Source organism: Pituophis catenifer, unplaced genomic scaffold (genome assembly GCF_029215685.1).
Source record: "Pituophis catenifer annectens isolate HBS135680 unplaced genomic scaffold, rPitCat1.0.hap2 SCAF_2, whole genome shotgun sequence".
Taxonomy (NCBI): Eukaryota; Metazoa; Chordata; class Lepidosauria; order Squamata; family Colubridae; genus Pituophis; species Pituophis catenifer.
This window is the reverse complement of record NW_027256882.1, coordinates 29519972-29538309: the sequence shown is the minus strand read 5'-3', so window position 1 is coordinate 29538309 and position 18338 is coordinate 29519972. Positions and strand designations below refer to the sequence as shown.

The 18338-nt window shown below is 43.8% G+C and overlaps 1 protein-coding gene across 1 annotated transcript in view; it reads left to right on the top strand.

Moving 5' to 3' along the window:
* LOC139310059 (uncharacterized) overlaps positions 1 to 18338 on the top strand; it is a 649177-nt gene that overhangs the window by 589411 nt on the left and 41428 nt on the right. The window contains 1 exon segment of the mRNA XM_070934223.1: positions 10878 to 12853. Within this exon segment, the coding sequence (XP_070790324.1) occupies positions 10878 to 12853 (1976 nt within the window).

The following is an 18338-nucleotide window of genomic DNA, read 5'->3' as shown; positions in this document are numbered from 1 at the left end:
GAGTATGATTTGTCAGCCAGTTAGAAACCCATCTTGCGGTGGTGCTGCCTATCCCACATTTTTCTAGCTTTCCCAGAAGTAGGTTGTGATCTACTTTATCAAATGCTTTACTGAAATGTAAGTATACTATGTCCTCAGCATTTCTCTGGTCCACTAATTTAGTCACTTTGTCAAAGAATGAAATAAGGTTTGTTTGGCATGATCTGTTTTTGATCAACCCATGTTGGCTACTGGTTATAACTTTGTTTACTTCTAGGTGTGTGAGAAACAGACTCATCAATCAGAAATTTGACAGAGTCGTAAAGTGAAGCAGCAAGCAGTTTATTGCATGTAAAATACATTAATGCCAAAGGTGGGTTTCAGCTGGTTCTGACCGGTTCTTGTGAACCGGTAGTGGAAATTTTGAGTAGTTCGGAGAACTGGCAAATACCACCACCAATGGTTTAAGGTTGCAGACCCCTGGTATAGGGTCCCCTGCTTGAGCAGGGGGCTGGACTAGAAGACCTCCACAAAGAGGAGGGGTCACGTCAATTGCAAAAGTTGCAGGGGGTTACGTTAACTGCAGAAGGCAAGACAAGGAACAATGGATAGAAACTAATGAAGGAGGGAAGCAACTTATAATTAGGGAGAAACTTCCTAAAAATGAGAACAATTAAGCAGTGGAACAGCTTGCCTTCAGAGGTTTAGGTGCTTCATCGCTGGAAGTTTTTAAACATAAACTGGATAGTCACTTGTCTGAAATGGTATAAAGTCTCAGGCTTGAGCAGGGGGCTGGACTAGAAGACCTCCAAGGTCCCTTTCAGATCTATTCAGATCGATTCATTGATCTTGAAAGCTGCAGCCTTGAATTTGCTGTGGGAGCACCGGGAACAAGTCAATGGGTATGTTTTGTGGGGAGGAAGAAGATCCGATTTGGTGTAATGGTGAAGGCACCAGGTTAGAGACAGAGAAACGCTCAGTTCCAGTGCCACCTGAAGGGCAAAACCATCTGTTGAACTTTGGCCAGTCCTCTCAGCCCTTGGAAGCAGGAAGGGGGGGGGGAACCCCTTCCAAAAACCCTTGCCAAGGAAACTGCAAGGCCAGGCATCAAGACTGACCCAAAGGCACCAAAAACGAAGCTAAGTAATGGCTCACTTGGCTCAGTTGCAAAGATCGGTTGCTAGGAGTCGAAAAGGACCTGCTGCCATATAATCCCTGAAAACATCTTCTAAACGCCTTGGTGGAGATTGGACAAGCGTGTTTTTCCACCTCCTGTCGCTAGATGGCGGGCAGGCAACACTGTGCCTAAAAAGCCATCAACACAGTAGTGCCATCCGTGCTCGAGTTTACAAACAGGAGTTTTTAAACCATCAAGTACTGCATTGCTAGATAGGATGGGAAGAGAGGAGAAGCGCAGAGAAACTTCCTCTTCCGGATGACTGATGGGAGGAAGTTGGTGTGCAGAGCGGCTTTTCTGCTCTTCCCAGGGTCGGAGCAGCAGCTGGCAGGTGAGTGGAGGGCAGCAGGTGGGAGGAGAGTCCGGGAGCAACTTGGGCTGGAAGCGGAGAAGCAACTGGGCTGAAGCCTCTCAGCTGCTGCTGCTGCAGGTTCCTTCCCTCCCCAAATGGAAGCCCACTGGTGCTGCAGGCTGGGAAAGTGGTGGCTGCAATTTCTGCTGGTGGGAAGCTTGAAAAAGCCTCTTTCAAGTGGAGGTTGGTTCTTTGGGAATGGCTTCCCTCCAGAGGTTGTGGCTGCTCCGTCCCTGGAGGGTTTTGAGGGGCGATTGGACAGCCATTTGTTCTGGATGGAATAGGGTCTCCTGCCTGAACAGGGGATGGACTAGAAGACCTCCAAGGTCCCCCCAACTCAATTCTTCTCTTATGGACCTGATGTTTTCTGGGCAACAAGTTCGGATTTATGTGTCTCTAGTCTTTTTTGGGTTGTTCTTGTTTTGTTCTACTTCCATTTCTAGCTAACAAACACAGTGTTTCCAACTGGTGCCCCCATCCGTGTATTCACCAGGCTCAACTGTGCTTAACCCAGCACTTTTTTAAAAAGCTATTGAATGTTTTGACTGTTCAGGTGTATTTATTTATAATATTTATTGTCCACCAACCTTACTATGACATAACTGTGGGCAGCTTAGAGACATAAAAATACATACACATTAAGACACATTAAAGGAACAGATGTAAGTTGGCACTATCATGTGACATCATGCTTCATGATTGGGCTGCTTAATGATACAGTTGCCATCCCAATTGCAGTCAGTAAGTGAGGACTACTTCAATTGGGATGTCACCAAAGGGGTTGTGGAAGGTATTTTCTGCCCTTACCTAGAGCTCATGGTTTCCATGGCCATAACTGTTGCTTCAAATCTTGCAGAGGTTTTAGGCCAGAGGTGGGTTTCAGCAAGTTCTGACCAGTTCTGGAGAACCAGTACTGGAAATTTTGAATAGTTCTGAGAACCGGTAATAAAAATTCTGATTGGCCCCACCCCCATCTATTCTCTGCCTCCCATGTCCCAGCTGATCGGGAGGAAATGGGGATTTTGCAGTATACTTCCCCTGGAGAGGGGTGGGAATGGAGATTTTACATATCCTTCCCCTGCCACGCCCACCAAGTCATGCCACGCCCACACCCACAGAACCGGTAGTAAAAAATTTTGAAACTCACCACTGTTTTAGGCATCATTTCATCAGTTAAAGCTCCCACATCTATAAAGTTAGTGTCATGCAGATTGACAGGTGTGGCTCATTAAAAGACAGAGTCCAAGTGTGTGTGTTGATAAGACAATGCATTTATTCATCTGAATTAAGACGGGTCCCTCCTAAGAAGGAAGAAACCCTGAGCATAGGTAACACAGATATTTATAAATTTCTTTGCTTTCACTTCATTACATAAGAGGCAGTTGACAGATAAGGTATAGAGATATAGAAATTATAGAAATTATAAAAATAGTCAAGCATGCCTTCTGTGGTTTTTGTCACGTGCCTAACCAACAGGCTAGTGGTTTCCTGTGAAAGTTTCCATGGCCTCAGAAGCCTGTTGTGCAGGGGTGAAATGCTCCCGGTTCGGACCGGATCGTCCAATCTGGTAGCGATGGCGGTGGGTGAACCGGAGAACCGGTAGCAAAAATGCCTGCGCCCCCTCCCACCATGCCCAGCTGAGCCGCATGATCATCAGAGGCTTTTTTTTTACTTTTAAAAGCATTTTTTCTACAACTTCTTCCGCCGAAAAAATGCTTTTAAAAGTAAAAAAAAAAGCTTCTGATGATCGCGCAGCTCAGCTGGGATCTCAGAGGCTTTTCAAAGCATTGTTTTCTGCAACCTCTTCCGGGGAAGAGGTGGTTAAAAAAATGCTTTGAAAAGCCTCTGTCGATCAGGCAACTCAGTTGGGATCATCAGAGAGACTTTTAAAGCATTTTTTTCTGCAACCTCTTCAGTGGAAGAGGTGGTTTAAAAATGCTTTGAAAAGGCTCTGACGATCCCAACTGTGTTCCTGATCGGCAGAGGCTTTTCAAAGCATTTTTTTGCATTTGCAGAAAAAATGCTTTGAAAAGTTAAAATAAAAAAAAAAAGTTGGCCACAACCCCCCAGTCACATTACCCCCCCACCAAGCCACGCCCACAGAACTGGTAGTAACAAATTTTACATTTCACCCCTGGTGTTAAGGCCTGAACTTCAGCCTTGCCATCTCAACAGATGAGCAAACATCAAATTCACCACGTTCCTGATTAACAATAGCACAGAAGGTTTGACTGTAACCATTTTGAGATATTTTCCAGGCTTGAAAGACATGGATTTTCTCCATATTGTAGGTGTGTGTGTGTGTGTGTTTATTTTTTTCTGAATGTACATATCTGCAAACATAATCTATCCCCAGGACATCCAGATAAACAGTCATGTGAAAAAGAAGGTACACTCTCCTTGATTTCTATGATTTTACGTATCAGGACAGTGAAAATCATTTGGTCCTTAGAAGTTCTTAAAAGTACCATATTTTTCAGAGTATAAGACACATTTTTCTCCCTCCCTAAAAGAGGCTGAAAATTTGGGTACGTTTTATACTCCGAATATAGCTTTTTCAGAGCTTTTTTTCAGCCCTAACAAGGCGCTAGCGAGTGAAGCGATCTTCCAGGCAAAGCAATCTCCATGCTTTGCCTTCTCCCTCCGATTCTCAGCTGTTCTTTAGAAGCTTTTTTTCAGTGAAGCGATCTTCCGTGCTTTGCCTGCTCCTCTGACTCAGCTGTTCTTTAGAAGCTTTTTTTCAGTCCTAACGAGGCACTAGCAAGTGAAGCAATCTCTGTCCTTTGCCTGCTTTTCTCATTGCTTCTCTCCACAGATCAGTTGTGCTTTAAAAGCTGTTTTTTATCCCCAAACGGGGGATAAAAAGCACAAGCGCGCGTGCTCAAAACCAGCAAACTAATGTGCTGAAGCTGACCAGACTAAGGACGCTAGCCAGATGAATACCTGGTAGGCAGATTTCCCCCCCCCCCCCTTATTTTTCTCCCCAAAAGCTAAGATGTGTTTTATACTCCGGTGCATGTTATACTCTGAAAAATACGGTAGGTAAATACAACCGTAGATGAACAACAACACATGACATGTTACATCAGGTCATCATTTATTTTATAAAAAGGAAGCTAAAACAGAGAAATCATGTGTGAAAACACATATGATTCAATAATTTGTAGAACCACCTTTAGCAGCAACAACTAGAAGTAATTCTTTTCTGTGTGACTTTAACAGTCTCTTGCAGTGATGTGTCCAGCGCGTGATCAATCTGGCCCACAGGCCACTAGTTTGACAGCCTGCTGTAGAGTCTGAGATATAACTCTTTGATTTTTTGTAATTTTTGCCATTGCACCATCTGACCTTTGGCTGAATTTCCTTGAACGTCCACTCCTCAGAAGCTTAATAACTCTCCTGATTGTTTTACACTTGTGAATAATCTTCCCCACTGTAGAATGATGGGGTTTTAATTGTTTGGAAATGGCCTTTTAAACCTTCCCAAATTGGTGGGCAGCAACAATTTCTTTTCTAATATCATTGCTGATTCTTTATTCTTTGGCACTGTGTTAACACACAACTCAATGCCGGAGGCCAGCAAACTCCTATAACTTCGGCTTTTGTAGATGTAGCCACATTTGCTGATGATATTAGAAAAGGAATTGTTGCTGCCCACCAATGTGAAGTCATGTCTGACTCATCACAACCCCATGGACAACGTTCCTCCAGGCCTTCCTGTCCTCTACCATCCTCTGGAGTCCATTTAAGCTCACGCCTACTGTTTCAGTGACTCCATCCAGCCACCTTGTTCTCTATTGTCCCGTTCTTCTTTTGCAAGCGTCTTTTAATTTCTTGGCTGTAGTCCCCATCTGCAGTGATCTTGGAGCCCAGGAAAATAAAATCTGTCACTACATCCATTTCTTCCCCTTCTCTTTGCCAAGAATTGAGAGGGCCAGTGCCATGATCTTAGTTTTCTTAACGTTGAGTTTCAACCCAACTTTTGCACTCTCCTTCTTTACCCGCATCAAGAGGCTCTTTACACAACTCAATGCTGGAGACCAGCAAACTCTCACAACTTCGGCTTTTATAGATGTAGTCATATTTGTTGATGATCAATTGATCAAGGGCATTTTATTAGAAATACTTGGCTGCTCCTTCATTTCTGAATACTTCTTTATACTATGGAACCTAATGGTGAGAACAAGTAACCAGCAGAATAGCTTGCCTTCAGAAGTTGTAGTGGTCCATCACTGGAGGCTTTTCGAAAGAGACAAGAGAGCCACTTGTCTGAAATGGTATAGGGTTTCCTGCTTGAGCAGCAATTTGATTAGAAGACATCCAAGGTCCCTTCCAATTCTATTATGTTCTTCTGCTCTGTTGCAATGATATTTATGATACCCTGTTCGTAAGTAAAACCATAGAAATCAAAGTGAGTGTAGTTGGCACTGTTACGATTTTGTGATTGACCCAGTCAACAAGTGAATTTCATAATTGAAAGGATATTCGAACTTGGATTTAGGTCAGGGGTCACCAACTTTTCAGACCTCAGGGACTACTAAATTCATAATTTTAAATCCTGCGGACCACTAATATTAATTTTTTAAAATGATAAATAGTACCGTATTTTCCGGCGTATAAGACGACTGGGCGTATAAGACGACCCCCTACTTTTCCTGTTAAAATATAGGGTTTGGGCTATACTCGCCGTATAAGACTACCCCTCTTCCAACGCACACCAAATAAAAATTAAAAAAACATCAACTGGCTCACCCACAATGTAAAAGCAGCTGTGCTAGACCCAAAATGGCCCCTGAAACAAGCAGGAACCTCACACAGCCCCAAAAAGCCCCAAAAAACAACTTTCACGCTTTACACACACACAACACAACACAACACAACACAACACAACTGGCTCATCCACAATGTAAAAGTAGATGTGCTAGACCCAAAATGGCCCCTGCAACAAGCAGGAACTTCACACAGCCACAAAAAGCCCAAAAACCCAACTTTCACACTTCACACACACAAAATTCCACATACAGCTTTGTGAGATTTTGTGTGTTTGTGTAGTTAGAGTGAAACACTACAGAAACACACTAAATCTCAGAAAGCTACACAAATATTATTTTATTTTATTTTATTTTTATTTTTATATGAAAGCTAAATTTAAAACTTCCTAAACTTTAAATGGCTAGGTCTAAAAAAGAACTAAAAAAAAACCCAATTAACTATTTTTTTTTAAAGATCCCAAAGGGGAAAAAAACTTACGTACCCAATAGAACAGGGGTCTCCAACCTTGGCAACTTTAAGACTTGTAGACTTCAACTCCCACAATTCCTCAGCCAGCTTTGTTTTGCTGGCTGAGGAATTCTGGGAGTTGAAGTCCACAACTCCCTGCCTGCTTGGTTGCAGGCAGGGAGTTGCTTGCTGATGGAATGGATTCAGGCAAGCGAAGCAAGGCAAGCAGCTAAGGCAGTGGTTCTCAACCTTCCTAATGCCGCGACCCTTTAATACAGTTCCTCATGTTGTGGTGACCCCCAACGATAAAGTTATTCCTAAAACCATCAAAAATATGTGTTTTCCGATGGTCTTAGGCCAGGGGTCCCCAACCTTTTGGACCTCAGGGACCACCAACTTCATAATTTTAAATTTCGCAGACCACTAATACGAATCCAGTGCCCCGCTTGCTGAAGCACCTGGACTCCCAGTACGGGATGGGGTCCTTCAGGCACTCTCCATCCTCTCTGTCTCTCTCTCTCTCTCTGTCTCCCACTCTTTCTCTCTCATTCTCTCTTTCTCTCTCTCTCATTTTCGCTTTCTCTCTCTCTCCCTCTCTTTCTTTCTCTCCCACTCTTTCTCATTCTCTCTTTCTCTCTCCCCCCTCTCTCATTCTCTTTCTCTCTCCCCCTCTCTTTCTCATTCTTTCTTTCCCCCACTCTTTCCCTTTCTCTCCCCTCTTTCTCATTCTTTCTCTCTCTCCCACTCTTTCTCTCTCATTCTCTTTCTCCCCCCTTTCTCTCTTTCTCCCACTCTCTTTCTCTCCCCCCACTCTCTCTCATTCTCTTTCTCTCTGTCCCCCTTTCTCTCCCCCCCACTTTCTCTTTCTCCCTCCCGCTCTTTCTCTTTCTCTCTCTCCCCCTCTTTCTCTCTCTCCCCACTCTCTCCCTCTCATTCTGATTCTCTCATTCTGATTCTCTTTCATTTTCTCTCCCTCTCTTCTCATTCTCTCTCTGATTCTTTGGTTCTCTTTGATTCTGTCTCTTTCTCTGTCTCTCATTCTCTCTCTCTCACTCTCTCTGATTCTCTCTGTCTCTTTCTCTCATTCTCTTTCATTCTGTCTTTCTCTCTCTTTCATTCTTTGTCTCTTTCTCTCTCTGTCTCATTCTGATTCTCTCTTTCTCTCTCATTCTCTCTCTCTCTCATCTCATGGGCCAGCCAGTGTCTTGGGGCTGAGAGGAAGTCAAGCATCTCCCTGAGAGACTGAGGGCCGGAAGAAGTGTGGGAGCGAAGCACTACTTGAACTTGTGCGGCATGAGCATTCCGCCTTGGTATATTTGTGTCAGGAGTGGCGCAAGGCAGCCTTTGTTTCCTGCTGCCTGGCACTCAGAGTGGTAAATAGCGTCTGATCCGGAGAGCTGCTGGATTTTGCTCTCTAATCCGGCTGCCAAATCGGCCCCCTGCAAACTCTCGTCTCTCAAGGAGCGCTCCCTGAAGCGGGGCTGGAAACTTTGGTTGGACTGCTTGAGAGAGGAGAGCTTGCAGGGGGGCGATCTGGTGTCTGCAACGGAGAGCGGCATCCGGCTTTTTCTCTCCGCTGTAAGAGCGCTGTAAGAGCGGCAGCCCTCATCTCCTAATGCTTGGGACTGCAAAATCCAGCTGCTCCCCAGACCAGTCACCATTTACCGCTCCGAGTCCCAAACATTAGGAGATGAGGGCTGCCGCTCTTACAGCGCTCTTATAGCGGAGAGAAAAAGCTGGATGCCACTCTCCATTGCAGACACCAGATCGCCCCCCTGCAAGCTCTCCTCTCTCAAGCAGTCCAACCAAAGTTTCCAGCCCCACTTCAGGGAGCGCTCCTTGAGAGACGAGAGTTTGCAGGGGGCCGATTTGGCAGCCGGATTAGAGAGCAAAATCCAGCAGCTCTCCGGATCAGACGCTATTTACCATTCTGAGTCCCAGGCAGCAGGAAACAAAGGCTGCCTTGCGCCACTCCTGACACAAATATACCAAGGCGGAATGCTGCTGCCGTACAAATGAAAGTAGTGCTTCACTCCCACAGCTTCCAGCCATCGCAAACACCACTTCTTCCCGCTTCTGCCGCCCCCTCCCCCACCGCCACAACAGCACCATTCATTCCGGATGGCGAGGGCTGCGCTCGTTTTTCTGTATTGCACCACCATCAAAACCCCTGTGAAAGGGTTGTTTGACCCCCCAACCACTGAGCTAAGGTAAGCAAGCCAGGAGAATGCGCTGCGCACTCCCACCCTTTGCCTGCGAGCCCGGACGCTGATCCGGACGGCTGCAGAACGAACTGGGCACTGGCTGTCATGTCTTTTCTGCTGTGCGGGGTTCGGCACCTGGGCTCCCGGGGTTTAAGCCTCTGGGCCAGCCCGTGCTGCTCCATGATGTTCGCTTCGGGCTCCTTGGAATTGCTGCTGGGCGCTTCTTCCCGTTGGGGCGATGGTGGGTGGCTGCGAGCCTGGAAGAGGTGGTGAAATGCAGAGCAATACCTCGTGGGGAAGGAGTCCGCCGTGGCTCCCGCAGTCCACTCACCATCGCCCCAACGGGAAGAAGCGCCCAGCAGCAATTCCAAGGAGCCCGAAGCGAACATCCTGGAGCAGCACGGGCCGGCCCAAAGGCTTAAACCCCAGGAGCCCAGGTGCCGAACCCGGCACAGCAGAAAAGACATGACAGCCGGTGCCCAGTTCTTTCTGCAGCCGTCCGGATCGGCGCCAAGCCAGGAAAGTGCGCTGCGCACTCCCACCCTTCGCCTGCGAGCCCGGGCGCCGATCCGCTTGGACTGCGGGAGCCACGGCGGTGCTGGCCGGGCTGGGTCTGGTGCGGTGGGCGGAGATGAAGGAGCAGCCTCGGCGGTAGCAGCAGCAGCAATTACAACGGGAAAAGCTGTGGGGAAAGGAGGACGAGGAAGATCTGGCAAGGCGGTGCGAGCACTTCATGGCTCCTCCGGTGAGCGGATTGCGAGAGCTGCGCGACTGGGGCGGAGACATGCGAAGTCGCATGGGGCTTCTCATAATGGAGACGCAGAGCCAGGTGTGCAAGGCGCTGGCCCAGGTCGACCGCGGCGCCGCTTTCACCGTGGACTGCTGGGAAAGGAAGGAAGGTGATCCGAATTCCGGGGTAGAGTGGGGACGCGTTCCTTTCTCGTGGGCCCCGCACTGCCTGGCACCTCTTGTAGGTTGGAACTAATTCGGAGTACAGCTTCCCCTCAATGTTGCCGGCGCTCCCAAAGTGTCATCGGTCAGCGCCAGCAACTCAGATTCGGGTACCCGGCGTATAAGACGACCCCCGACTTTTGAGATGATTTTCCTGGGTTAAAAAGTCGTCTTATACGCCGGAAAATACGGTATTTAGTACGATATAAAAAATTGCAAATATTTTTTCTGCAGACCACCAACATTTTCTCATGGACTACCACTGGTCCATGGACCATCGGCGGGAAACCGCTGATCTGGGTAGTCTTCCATGTGTCAAATGAATCATAATTAATGTAAGAGCTTATTAGAGCATTGTGGCATGTTTGCTTTTTCATTGTAATGTAAACTTTTTTTTTTTCATCTTCCTCAACCATTTTATGCACAATTAAAGATGCACTTTTATTTGAATCTTATAGACAAAGAGGATGGCACTAAGAGTGCTTTGGACAACTGAGGATAACAAGCAACATTGAATAGCAAAACAAATCAGTCCAGAAATCAAAATATTTTCCATTTCCTTCACAGAGCCTACAATTCTTCACCTTCACCTTCCTCAGCAACTGAGAGAAAAACGAGATAAAATCAAGAAGAGATTTCTAGCTGGGAAAAGTAGAGTGTGAAATTCAAGCATGTATTACATTAAAAGTGTTACAGGCTCTGGGAAGAAGAAAACGGCTTGAATCAAAGCTTGTGTAAAGAAGGGATCATCCATATTTTTGACCTCCTCAAGAATATTGGTTGTCGAAGAGCTCCATAGACGTGCCTGTTGTAGGAAAGATACAACTTGCAAATCACAGCTGATTATGCCTGAGAGGATCCAGACTGGAGAAAAGTCGTACAAATACTCTGAATGTGGCAAAACCTTTTGTCAGAACAACACCATTGTGGTCAGTGAAAGGATCCATATAGGAGAGAAGCCCTACAAGTGCTCGCAATGCGGTAAATGCTTTAGCGAAAATGGCAATGTGGACTCACACCAAAGAGAAACCCTTTGTATGTCCTATCTGTGGGAAAAGTTTCAGTACCAATTCCAACCTGGTGACACACCAGAGGACTCACACAGGAGAGAAACCCTTTGAATGTCCTGATTGTGGTAAAAGTTTCAGTAACAATTCCAACCTCGTGAAACACCAGAGGACTCACACAGGAGAGAAACCCTTTGAATGTCCTGATTGTGGAAAAAGTTTCAGTCAGAGTTCCCACCTCGTTCCACACCAGAGGACTCACACAGGAGAGAAACCCTTTGAATGTCCTGACTGTGGAAAAAGGTTCAGGCAGAATTCCAACCTCATTGGCCACCAGAGGACTCACACAGGAGAGAAACCCTTTGAATGTCCTGATTGTGAGAAATGTTTCATTCAGAAATCCAGGCTGGTTCAACATCAGAGGACTCACACAGGAGTGAAACCCTTTAAATGTCTTGATTGTGGGAAATGTTTCATTCAGAATTCCAGGCTGGTTCAACACCAGAGGACACACACAGGAGAGAAACTCTTTGAATGTCCTGATTGTGGGAAAACTTTCAGTAACAATTCCAACCTATTGAAACACCAGAGGACTCATACAGGAGAAAAACCTTTTGAATGTCCTGACTGTGGGAAAAGTTTCAGTCAGAATTTCAGCCTGGTTCAACATCAGAGGGTTCACACAGGAGAGAAACCCTTTAAATGTCCTGACTGTGGGAAAAGTTTCAGTCAGAATTCCAACCTCATTGGCCACCAGCGGACTCACACAGGAGAGAAACCCTTTGAATGTCCTGACTGTGGGAAAAGGTTCAGTCAGAATTCCAGCCTCATTGGCCACCAGAGGACCCACACAGGAGAGAAACCCTTTGAATGTCCTGATTGTGAGAAATGTTTCATTCAGAATTCCAGGCTGGTTCAACACCAGAGGACTCACACAGGAGTGAAACCTTTTAAATGTCCTGACTGTGGGAAAAGCTTCAGTCAGAATTCCAGCTTGGTTCAACACCAGAAGATTCACACAGGAGTGAAACCCTTTAAATGTCCTGACTGTGGGAAAAGTTTCAGTCAGAATTCCAGCTTGGTTCAACACCAGAGGATTCACACAGGAGAGAAACCCTTTGAATGTCCTGATTGTGGAAAAAGTTTCAGTCAGAATTCCACCCTGATTCAACACCAGAGGACTCACACAGGAGAGAAACCCTTTGAATGTCCTGACTGTGGGAAAAGTTTTAGTCATAATTCCAGCCTGTTTCAACATCAGAGGACTCATACAGGAGGGAAACCCTTGGAATGTCCTGATTGTGGGAAATTTTTAAGTCAGAATTCTAGTCTGGTTAAACATCAGAGGACTCACACAGGAGAGAAACCCTTTGAATGTCCTGATTGTAGGAAATGTTTCAGTCAGAATTCCACCCTGATTCAACACCAGAGGACTCACACAGGAGAGAAACCCTTTGAATGTCCTGATTGTGGGAAAAGTTTCAGTCAGAATTCCAGCCTTTTTCAACACCAGAGGACTCACACAGGAGAAAAACCCTTGGAATGTCCTGATTGTGGGAAATGTTTCAGTCAGAAGTCTAGCCTGTTTCAACACCAGAGGACTCATACAGGAGAGAAACCCTTTGAATGTCCTGACTGTGGGAAAAGTTTCAGTCAGAATTCCAGCCTGATTCGACACCAGAGGACTCACACAGGAGAGAAACCCTTTGAATGTCCTGATTGTGGGAAAAGTTTCAGTCATAAGTCGAACCTGGCTCAACACCAGAGGACTCACACAGGAGAGAAACTATACAAGTGTCCATACTGTGGGAAATATCTTAGTACTAGGGTTAACCTTATAAATCATGTCCTTATACACAAAAGGGAGAAACCATTTTAGTGCCCCGAGTGTGGACGGTGCTTCAGGAAACTTTCCACCCTTATCGCACACAGGAAAATCCACATGACGCCCAAAGTGATAAGTGTAGAGAAGGCTTGAGTTTCATTTCTAGTGTCCCATTATAAGTCCAGCTGAGAAATTGACTATTTAATTTGATTAAATTAAATAGAATTTGCCTGATGTTTTGTAGGCAAATATGTAATGGTATTAGATGGGGAAGAGGAAAGAAAAAGTTGGAACATATTACTTTGATAATGGCTATCTTGCCTTCAGCGTAAGAAGTTGGATATTTATTTTTGTAGAAATTGGGCAATTATATAAAAAAAATTTTGGGAGTGTTCTTTGCATTTTTATGATGGTAGATGATAGAAATGCTACGTGCCAGGAATCCCAGCCTTTTTCTCCCTGGGTCCCCCCCCCAGATTTTCAGCCTCAGAATTCTCCAGCCAGCATCTCTTGGGGATTGGAGCACTAAGACTATAGATTGTGGCTCCTTATATAAGGAGAAAGCAAGAGGAGAGGGGTTTCAAAGTTTATCTTTTCCTAACAGTTCCAGGAATTCAGTGCACCAAGCATGTCTGTTCAGATTGTGTCGAGAATGAGGCATGCAAGTGGAAGAAACCATATGAATAGCAAATATATTGGGGGAGTTTAGGGCAGTGATAAAAGCAGTGTAAAACTTCAGATGTAAAGGCTGTTCTGCCCTGCAGGTGACCTTCATGGTTCAAAAGCCATAAGAAGCAATTGGATTGAAACATGTCAATTGCTACATCTTCCTTCCATTTTATTCCATTGGTGGTATATGCTTTAAAACTGCTTCTCCTTCATATGAGGGTTGACTTGTGATTTTATGGACACCTTCTTTTCTTGGGAACAATATGGAACTCTTATGCCACTGTTGTCTTCTGTGATTTTTTTTACCAAGCAAACAAACACAGGATTTCCTAGTGGTGCACCATCCATTTATTATCCTGGAAGAACTGGGCTTAACCTAGGATTTTTTTTAATAATAGCTATTGTGCACCCTTTGGGTTTCTCTGTTTTATAGACAGTCCTCGCTTACACTTTACTACTCAGCCTTTAAAATTACACTGGTGCTGAAAAAGTTGACTTACAAATGTTCCTCAAAATTGTGGCCATCACAACTTTGTGAAAATATTTACAGACCCCTCGCTTGCTGGACATAAAATGTTTCAATTCCTACTCTCAAAACCACACTATAGAGCACTGCACACCAGAACAACTAGACACAAGAACAGATTTTCCCCAAACGCCATCACTCTGCTAAACAAATAATTCCTTCAACACTGTCAAACTAAAGGAGGCACAGCCAGCATCGCGGCGGTACAACGGATTCTTTGGGAGCTCCTAAAGAGCCGTCGATATCTCCATTGCCCAGGGGTCCCCAGTGACCTAAGTCGTCCTGTAGGGACGACGAACAAGAGGAGCCCAGACTGACCAACACAGGGGGATCGCAAACTCCCTGGTTGGTCAGGAGAAGCTCCTCAAACTAGGTGGCAGAGAAAGCGACCCTAGAAGTTGCTAAGAAGCTGGGGCGGCTGCAGAGGAAGAAAGCAAAAGAAGATAGTGTGTGTCATCGAGGTGTGCAAAATTTATATTTTTGAACAAAAAAGTTTCCCTTCATTTCCACTTGTAGAAGAATAGAGTGGAAAAGCCGAGGTGGCGCAGGGTTTAGAGTGCAGTACTGCAGCTACTTCAGCTAACTGCTAGTTCAGCAGATCAGCAGATCAAATCTCACTGGCTCAAGGTTGACTCAGCCTTCCATCCTTCTGAGGTGGGTAAAATGAGGACCCAGATTGTTGGGGGCAATATGCTATTTAGTATACTGTCTTTGGTGTAAGCCGCCCAGAGTCCTCGGAAAGTGGGTGGCATAGAAATATGACTAATAATAATAATAATAACAGGCTGAGAGAGAGGAGTGAGAGTGGGAGTGTATTTGGCTCTCACATCTGGCATTTGGGGGTGAAGAAAGTGAAAGTCCAAGGCAAAAAGAAACTCCTTTTGGAAGAGAAATGGAAGAATTTGGGGATTCTTTTAAAAACTAGGATTAACCAGTTTAAGAAGTCTGAACTTTTTTTCTGCAAAGAGATGAAATAGTTGCAAATAATTGTGAAATTAAAACTTGAACAGAACTAATTATAAACCTTAAAAGATTTTTGTTTAAAAGACTGAACTAGCCTGCAGTGCCATCTAGTGGCAGAAGAAAAAGAAAAAAAGAGAAAAGGACTTTGAATCAACTTTAATTCTAAGGCTGACCTTGATAATTCTAACTGGGGAGATAAGAAGGCAGATGTGCAAGAGAGAAGGACTGGATTGTTAACTTTGTTTTCACTTTTTAAATTTTTTTTCTTTTTCTTTTTGGTTTATTCCCTTACTTACTTTTTTTGAACACTTTGAAGTACTTTGTTTGGATTCTGTTGTGGTGGATAAGTATTGGAAAACTCTTCATTTTGTTTCTGCTTTTTTTTGGACCTTGCACAAGTTAGTAAAGGGAATAAGGAGTGGATAATTCGAGGGCTTTTTTTTTTTGGCTTACTATTTTTATTTCTGCTCGTCCTTCTCGTTCTTGCTATTGGATTTGTAAAGAACTGAATTGTTGAGAAAGTGGATTAAGAGAAGAAGAGCCTGAAGAAATTTTTTAATTTTTTTAATTTTTTTTTGTTCGGGATTAAATTTTTGTTTTTATTTTTTCTCTTGGATATTTTTTTTGGTGGTGGTTTTTTTTTCCTTTCCCACTTTTTTTTTTTTTTACTGTTGGAATAATTTTTGCACTTCGTTTTTGGGGGGTTGGTTGAAGTCTTTTTCTTTCTATTTTTTTTTCTAATCCAACCATCGGGGAAGATTAGGAATTTGGATTACAAATAAAATATAAGCGGATTATAAATTCATTTTAGATAACATAGAAATGAAGAAATTTACAGCACATCTACACCCAGCAGCAAGCCCCTCATTGACAGAAACAAAAACTTCGGAGACATTGGAACCAAAAAATCCCATACAGTCTTTCCATGATGACTTGAAACAGGATTTAAAAGAAATGAAAGAGATGATTGGGGAAAATGAAGAAAGAATTCAAAAAGTGGAGGAAAAAACAGAAATGACAGAAAAGAGGGTTGAAGAATTAGAAGAAAAATTGATGTCAGCTGACAAAAATCAAGAAAAACAATAATCCCGTTGGAAATTGACTGTTCTGACTATTACCTAAGATTCCAAAATATAGAGGAGAAAAAAGGAGAAAATTTACCAGAGGTGATTGCTGAGTGCTGGCAGAAGCTACAGAAGAACCGAAGGAGATTTGAAATGAGATTAATGCAGCCTTTAGAGTACATACAAGATATGCAATGAGGAATAAAATACCAAGAGAAGTACATGTAAGATTTACAAAGAAAGCACTAAAAACAGAGATACTACAAGTAACAAGAAGTACAGCACTGAAGTACAAAGACAAAGAAATAATAGTACTGAGACAACTACCTAAAAGAGTTAGAGACTTGAGGAGAGAGTATCAATTTTTAACAAAAATTTTAATAACAAAAGGAGTGAGTTTCAGATGGTTAATATCAGAAGGAATCTTGGTGACATGGCAAGAACAAAGTCATAGACTGGATTCAATTGAAAAAACAAAGTTATTTTATGAATAATTTTGAGGACCATTAGAGGATAATTGGGAGCAATAAGAGAAACTAAACATAAAGATGGAAGAAAAAGGCAAAGAAGAAAACACAAAAGAACAGGAAGAGAGAGCACTAAGAGAAGGAGCAAGATCAATGGACCCAAAGGAACAAAAGGAGACAAGAACGATGAAACTAAAAACTAGTAACAAGTAAAATTAAATATGGAAGAAGAAATAAAAGCAATATCAATGTAATTGGACTTAAATGTAAATGGATTTAATTCGGTTACAGAAAGGATCAGAATTTTCAACAAAGTAAATAGGCTAAAGACGGTCATTACATGCTTACAAGAAGTACATATTAGAAAACAACATGCAAAATTAGCATTCAAAATTAGGAGTCGTATTTACTTCATTGATACAACAAAGTAAAAGGGGAGTAGCTTTATATGTTAAAGAAAAATTAGAGCCTAAATTAATTTTTGAGGATCAAGAAGGTAGGATTGTAATGGTGGAAATAAAAATGAATTTTAAACAAATACTTTTGATAGCGTTATATGCTCCAAATGACAAACAAGAAGAATCACAGGCAAATTATAGAATTGGACTATGAATATATATGCATAATGGGTGACTTTAACGCTGTGATGGATGTGGAGTTGGACTATAAAACAACAAAGACAAATAAGAAACCCAGAAAAACTCTTCCAAAATCTTTTTTTACAATGATTGAAGAATTAAGTATTCAAGATATTTGGAGACAAAGACATTTGAAAGAAAACAATATACCTTTACATTTGTCATGGTCGAGGATAGATATGATATGGATATCAACAGAACTTATAGATAACATACAAGAAGTAAATATTGAAATAAACACTTGGGCGGACCACAACCCAACAATAATAACTTGGAAAGGACAGTGTCAGTTTTGGAAGACAATTTTCCTTTTTGCTTCTTAACTGCCACATATTTTAGCTGGGGAAGTTGGAAGGGGGTTGTTGGAGCGGTAGAAAGTTAGTCATAATAACATTCCGTATTCAAGGACTTTTGCCTGCGCCTGATGAAGACTGCCTGAAGATTGTATCCAGTTGAGTGTGAAGAGTTGATTGGACAATGTGATAAACTTGTGGGTGTGGGGCAGGGCTGTGAACTGTCAGCTGGGTGTGGAAACCCTGGAAGCTTTCGGATTTGGGTTTTCCCAGATGTGCCAACATGACATCTCTAATAAATTGGAACTATGAGGAACCTCAGGCCTCAGAGCTTTATTTCATTGGGGATGTTCCTTGGAACCCTGACATTAACCTGAATCTCCTAAATAACTAAACAGCACCCCAAAAGGGGGCTGAATGGGGTGCTGAGCCCCAGCACTAACCTAAAGCTTGGGTGGTGCAAAGACTCAGCAAAGATGGAAGAGAGAGAGGAGATTGCAGAGGGAGCCATGGGAGCACATACTGGAAGGTTTATTGAGACCCGGTATTCTCCTTCTGAAGGTGTGGTAAGAGCCCTTGAAGCTGCAGAGACGATGCAAAGTCTAGACACTTGGTCCAGGGAGATGGATTCCAGGAAAAGTTGTGAGCCTGATCCAACTCCAGAGATGGGACTGAAAGAACGATCGCCTGGATATCATCCTGTATCCAGCCCTCATCAACCTGCCTTCATGCTCCCCCCTGTGGAATTTACCCCCCCCCCCAAGTTGGGGATTCTATCCTGGCCAGAGGTGGGTCCAGTGCCAGTGGATGCCAACACAGTCTGCTCCCCATCGTCGGCCCAATTTGCCCCAACAATCCCAGCTCTGCCATGTGGTCTGATCCAGCAGCTAGCAGCGCCACCGCAGGTTCCAGTTCAGCCGCTGGTATTCCCCCCGCTGTCTGCCGCAGCACCTTAATAGGTCACTGCCCTGCCTCCAGTCGCCATGGTGATTCCGCCAGCAAG